Raw genomic sequence first — 6,838 nt, 5'->3', positions numbered from 1 at the left:
ATGTGTGATCTTAAACCCAAAGTGCTCGCAGTCATTTTCCAATGCTGTACAGGCTGCCTTTAAAAATCCCCTCTCCCCTTCATTTCAAGCTGTTGCTTTCTGCTTTCTGCTTTGCGAGAAACCCTGCGATTCAAGTCGGAATCTGAAATCTGGACAGGACTTGTGGGATCTCAGTCTACACCAGGGGTGGCCAAACGGAGACTCTCCAGATGTCCGTGGACTACAATTCCCAGCACAGGCTGGCAGAGGCTCATGGCCACTGTAGTCCATGGACATCTGGAGAGCAACCGTTTGGCCACTCTTGCCTCTATCCTTTAAATATTTCATAGCAGCAGGAGACTTCAGTGTTGCAGGAATTCCTTTCCTGTTCTTCCCGTAGTACCCTTGTCCACCTTTCATCCTCTCCCCCACCCTTGATGTTTGACAAAACAGGAGTTGTTTTTGCCTCAGGGGGGGATGAGAATAGGTGAGTGCATCTCCATAGAAGGCACAGAAGTAATCTGCTCACCTGTTGCAATGTTTAAAGTAACAGACACGGGTGTGTATCCTACCACTCAGTTTAAAGCCTCCCTCCAGACTAGCTTTACAATGCAGGAAGGCATCTCATTTTGTGGAGCCCAGTGGTCGGAGAGAAATCCAGTGATCACAAGGTTGAGAAGCTTTGCTTTGGAAAAAAAAAAGAAAAGGCACCTTCCGTCGAGATTAAGATATGCAAACTTGTTGGCCGTAATGCCAATCTCAATATAAACATGCCGCTGCAATTCATAAGAACAAGTGGGGAGTGGCTGCCCGGGGAGGGGGGTGCTTATTTTAAAGAGGCCCATGCTTGCTAAATAAATATAACTATGGAGCCTACTTATTGCTTATACCTTTTATATGAATTAAAGTATAAAGCTGACTAATTGGGTGACTCCTGCTTAACGCTGGATAGACAGAACGCTGTGTTTAATCAGTCTAACTGCTAGGCTGGCGTTCAGTTCAGTGCACTTTCTTGCAGCCACAGGCCTAACTTTGCGGTCAGTGGAGGCAAATGTCTTTGCAGAAGCCGATGGAATGCCACCTGGTTACATATGGGGCAACTTGCATTCAAAGAGCCTTTCCCCCATTCTGTTTAAAGCCTCCTTAGCTTTTCTTCTACTCATAGAAAACCCCAAGCACAAAAATAATCAAAGCAAACAATATATTTTTTTTAAAGAATCCCTTTGCTAACTGGACGTTGAAATGACTTGGGAGAGTTCAAGCAAGTACACATCTGTGCGTATATATCTTTAAAAAGATGAGCGAAATGGCGGCAAATTCAAAGAGATGCTTAAACACAACACTTCCCAAACCTGCTAATTATTCAGAGTTATTCAATGTATTTTCATAAGGCTTGACAATCATGAACTTTTGCACAGGTTTTTTTTTTTTTAACCAGTGTAAGAGCTGGAAAACAAAACATTACAAATACATTTTATTCCAATCCAAACTGGCTAGCCCAGTGAAATTAAAAAAATAAACATAAAATAAACCAAATCAAGAGTAAAGCACAAGTCTTTGGCTCTCCTTGAATGGGAAAAAAAGAGAGATGTTTTCCACATTTATACAGATACCCCCCTCCCATTTGCCTACCAGTAGGGGCAATACCACATTTGTGTATCACTGAGTAATAACACCATTAGAAAAGGCAACTTCACAGAAGTTATTGGCTAAGCGAATTCATTTGAATGCTCGGTTTTGAGGCAGCAAGCTGTCAACGGGTGCATGATCAGGAGCAGTGAGCAGCATGTTTAAAAGAGAGGGGAACAGCAAGAGAAGAACCGCCTCGGAAAGCAGGAAGGATCATGCCAAGTTCTAAGAGCTGATTAGAAACCAGCAAGCACAACCCGCCCCCTTCCCGCGTATATTATTCATGAGAAATTAGCGCTAGACGTCTGTTTTTAGTAAATCAGATCTTTTAAATTCTGCTTTGAAACATGGGCCCTCAATTACATTTCCATGCACGAACATGTGGTCTTCCATCAACTTGTATGGGAATATCTTCTGCTGCAAAAAAGCAGGGCATGTTCAATGACACGTTACTGAAACATCAGGCTAATAGATGCTGTTGAGTGCAGCAGGCTCTAGCGACGATTAAACTGGAGCAAAAGAAGTTAAAAACAAAGCCAGAACCGTACTGTCAACAATTTCATGGAGTGCAAGTGGCAGTCTATGGAGACTAGACCTATGACCGTTCCCTTGAAGAAAAAATGTGCCGGTCAATGAAATACATTCTAAATGAAGGGTGGAGGAAGTCATAAGGCCTCAGCTAGGATACTGTGATGTATGTGACCGTTGCTCTGTTTCCCTAGTTGTCGCAAGATAAAGATTTTCAGATGTGTCCAGAGTCCAAAGGTACATGGCACCTGAAGTTGACAAACAGATTCTGAATCCCATGTGAAAGCCCCATTTCTTACTGCGTTTCCACATCGTGGAGCGAGGCGGAGACATTCTGCCGCTCAAAAAGAAACGGTAAGAAAAACGACGAAGAAAAACGACAACAACTCCTTTGATGTGAAGCTCCAAGAGGTCCTATTTTGCAAGTTTATGAATCTAAATCCAACATTAAGGACCCAAAAACTGCTTTTTGGAAGCCGCTGAACAACAGTCGTTGCTCATGCGTAACCATTTTTCTCCACCTCCCTGCTGGGAAGCAATGGTCATACCCTAAACCCAGCTATTTCCACTGCAAGGTTCCTGAGTACAGGCCCTGGGGTAAATCTATTATAAAAGGAAGAAGTGTTGGTGCTGCAGATCCTTCTACATGACAGCCAACACATTTCCCCTGCTCAGTTTCTGAAAAGCTCCTCTTTTTCTTGGTGGGTCCATTTTTATTGACTAAACTCTCTCTCTCTCTCTCTCTCGTACATAGAATGAAAAAGGAAACTAAGCCAAGATCAATGTGGATACCAGAGGTTAAACAGGAATATTTGCTCATGCAAACAGGACATTAACCTAGATAGGCAGCATAGCAAGGACACTGTGCACAAAGGACACCAGTAAAGTGTGTGCGGGGAGAGAATCTATTAAGAGTCCACTTACCCCAGGGCCTGTACTCTTTGTAGTTCATGCTCAGAGCATGTAACTGTGCTCAGGCTGCTTCAAGTCTCTGCTATGAGATCTCATTCCTTAGTAGTCAGAAATTAATCTTCAGGGCTCATCAAACAGAAAGCCAGTTTTGCTGTTTGGCCCAACCTGACTTTCTGATTGGATTAGGACTATGCAGTTCATACAAAAGGATGAGGCTAATGTGTTTTCACTTGTGAACAAAGGTGAGGAAAGTCTATATTTTGAACTTGCCCCTTTCAATGTGGAACAGTAATTGCCTTGCTACCTGAAAAGATGGAAAAACCAGAAGACAAATAATTCTAACAAGCTGGTACCTCTTCATTTGATCACTTGCAATTCTATATTTCGCTTACTCTATCAGGAAGATGGGATCTCTCAAAGGAGCAGTTCTCGGAAAAGAAGAGGAGCAGAGATTTCTACCCAGATAGTGACGTTACAGCTGGGAGGGTAGAGAAGAGCACACCCTTGTGATTCAAGAGAAAGCCTGGAAAGGCTAAATGCATCTTCAGAATCTCTCATGCTTAAAATTTAAAAAATCAAGTTAAGTGTTAAGAGTGTTACGTGAATGTAAAGAGAGCCAGAAGGGATCAGAGTTTAAAATGTCGGCATTCTTGCAGTGCCTCTACCTCCCAGATGACAACAGCTGCGCTCATGTGGAAAAAAAAAATTCTTAAAACATATCCAATATATATACAGATATAACTACATATATATGTATATATACATACATACATATATATAATTCTTTATTTAAATAAAAAAAAGAAAGAAAGCTCGAATCCCAAGCCAATACAGGTATCAATTTTTTGGCCAGCCAGGTCTGTAGGGCATAATCAAATTCAATGTGAAATATATAAATGCGGTGCCTTGACTGGGCAAATTAAATAATTGCTACTCAAAAGAGTCTTCTGCTTGGACCTTCCTACTGGTAGGCAACAAGGGGACTGTACTCCCCACCCCCAATTTTGTTTTTTTGTTTTTTTTCTGTTTTCTTCAACCAGACAAGTGCAAAGCTTAGCAGAAAGTTACTGTGACCTCGACAAGGGGTTGAAGAAAAGAGGGGAAGAAGGAGAAGAAAAAAACAACAGCGACAACCCTAAAGCAAGATGAATAAATTTCTGCTTTTACCCAACCGAAGCAACACTGCAACTTATTACATGGCCAGTGTTTTCTGAGGATTAGTAGTCGTAATTTCGTAAGGGAGAAGCGGGCTTAAGAGATGGGAGGAAGCCTTTGCTGAATTTTTCTTTCTCTCTTGCAGAGTCATTTGAGATTCTGTGTAAAAGTGGAGGTGGTGAATAGGGGGGAAAGGAGAGGAGGGTGTGAAAAATATGTGCAACATGAGCAAGCAACCTTCCCCACTTTGCAGGGTTTTTAAAAAAAAACAAAAAACAGCCAGCCCTACATGAAGCGCTATTAGTCGAAATGATGGGGTGGGTGGGAGGTGTTTCATCCCATATAGATTCTTAACAGACTTTCCCCCAAGACAAATTTGTTTGCAGTAAAGTTGAAGAAGGCATAAGTTTTCTGGGGGAGCTTCGGGGGGGGGGGGGAGACCTGACGAAGTCTCAGGTCTCAAAAATATCTGTCATTTGCCAAAGAGAGGACTAATGATTAAAGTGGATCTAAAAACAGTTTCAGTTGCAGTGAAAAATGCAGAGGGAACAAGAGGGAGAACTTGTGTCCGTCCATCCCCGTCCCCCCCCCATCTCAACCGAAACAGGATTTTTTTAAGTTCCTCCCTGGAGCAAATACATTCCCCCTGCCCCACACCCTCAGTGTTTGGATACTGTGTATCTCTCCACTGAAGGTGTGCAAAAATGCAAACGGCAGAAAAAAATTCAACAAGGCAGAAAAACAGGGAGGCCTCTGCTCTCTATTTCTACTTCACCCCTGCATCTCAACCGCAGAGGAAACCTCTGTATCCATTTGCAGATACTTCCTCAGATCCAGGTTCCAACCCCCTTGCCCCCCCCCTAAAAAAAACCCTCCCTCCTGTCACGCAAGACAAAATTAGGCAAGATTAGCCAATTTATAGGGATCGAGGAGCCCAGATACTTCTGCTCCCTTCGGAAACAGGGAACACCCCCACACTAATTTTTGCTCTTTTGAGGTTTGGATGAAGTTTCGCTATTGCTAAGTGATGATAACTGCACCACGACTGCAGCTTAAAAGCTGTCGGTATTTAGGAAAAGACAATGAATGAATGTCAAGAAATGGGCATCGTTTTCAAGGAGAGCCACTTCCAGATGATTTCCAACACAGATTTTTCAGCCAAGCAAATTAGAGCTTCCTCCATCTCACGTCCCCCGTTTTGTTTCCTTTCAAACTCACACGAAAAGCAGTGAGCTTGTTGCAAAGGGAGGAGCAAAGAGACCTAAAAGGAATTATACACTGGGTATGTAATAATACCAAAATAAAAGAGAAAACCTACCTCATTAAGATCATACAATTAATCAAACAGAGTGTGTATATATATATATATAATATCTGTTTTTTTTTAAAGCCCTGGCATTCAAGGCATCCAAAGTTATTAAAATAAAGTTCATTCACAGAACAAAAACAAATTTAATCTGAGTTGCTTGCAGATACTGCTAATTTTCATTTTTTTTAATTAAAAAATGTGTTAATGTGAACTATGTGCAGGGTTTGTTTCTAGTAGTGGTGTTGTGCACATTGTTTCCGGACCTGCTGCCGTTGTAGTTCTTGCTGTCTCCCATCATCCCGAGGGGGGGGGGAGGTGACCCCCGACAGAAGTGGAGGGATGTTTTGTTCCTTCAGGGAGCAGATGTGGATGTCGTCCCTGCCCGCTGAGTGTCCTGTTCACCTCCTCCTCCTCCTCCTTCGGTGTCCTCTGACAAGCCCAGAGCTGCAGTTTTGTTTGAGAGGAGGTTGACATTTTCTTGGGTTGAGGCTGATCCATTTGGAACATCACCGCTGAAGAATGAATGTCAAAACAGAGGGGGAAAGGGATAGAGAGAAAAAGGAGGGAGAGGGAGACAGATTTAATACAATTACAAGGGTAACCCTGAGAAGAAATCCGAAGCGGAGCCGTCTGTATGACTCTGATCAGTGGCTCTCTGACCTGGATAGCCCAAGTAAGTTAAGGTGACCAGATTGTCCCACTTTTGGAGGGACAACAGGGGGTACCTGGCAAATTGTACTTATGTTGAAATTTAAAAAAATATATTACAATACTATTTTTGCGTTCTATGCTTTCTATGAAATTTTTTGTTGCTCCATATAGACCAATTTTTAATCAAGAACCCCCCCGGTTAATGGTGTCCCGCTATACCAATGTTAAAATCTGGTCACCTTAAAGTAAGTCCAACCCAGTCAGACCTTGTAAGATGAGCAGGGTCAGCAGTGGCTAGTGCTTGGAAGGGTGACCTCCAAAGAATATCAGGGCCATGACGTGAGGGCAGGCCATGGCAAATCACCTCTTCCCTGACAGCCAGATAACCTTAGGATCTCCTGACTGCATAACACATACGCCATATGATAAGTAAATAGTGGCTATCCACAAACAGATGGTAGGCACATGAAATTCATTCCTTCTCATTGTCCTGGCAATCCTATGAAATGGTCAACTGGAGAACGTTTTGATCACTTTTAGGAATAGGTTGAAGAATATTTGGTTGGAAGGGATTTACAACAGTCCAGTTCCTGTTCATCGTTGCAGGGGGATTAGACTGAAATATTTAATTGCTTCATTTATTAGCTGGCTTGGACCAAAAGGGAAGATGTATTT

The 6,838-nt window shown here is 42.5% G+C and overlaps 1 protein-coding gene across 2 annotated transcripts in view; it reads right to left on the bottom strand.

The window, feature by feature from the left end:
* Positions 1-897: 897 nt before the first annotated feature.
* RC3H1 (ring finger and CCCH-type domains 1) overlaps positions 898-6,838 on the bottom strand; it is a 71,928-nt gene continuing 65,987 nt past the window's right edge. For both annotated transcript variants that reach the window (XM_077332531.1, XM_077332532.1), the window contains exon 20: positions 898-6,024. In XM_077332531.1, coding sequence (XP_077188646.1) covers positions 5,865-6,024 — 160 coding nt within the window. In that variant the 3' untranslated portion in view covers positions 898-5,864. The remainder of the gene's footprint in view (positions 6,025-6,838) is intronic.

Source organism: Paroedura picta, chromosome 4 (assembly GCF_049243985.1).
Source record: "Paroedura picta isolate Pp20150507F chromosome 4, Ppicta_v3.0, whole genome shotgun sequence".
In the NCBI taxonomy this organism is placed as follows: Eukaryota; Metazoa; Chordata; class Lepidosauria; order Squamata; family Gekkonidae; genus Paroedura; species Paroedura picta.
Note: the sequence above shows the minus strand (reverse complement) of the source record. Positions and strands in the feature narration are given on the sequence as shown.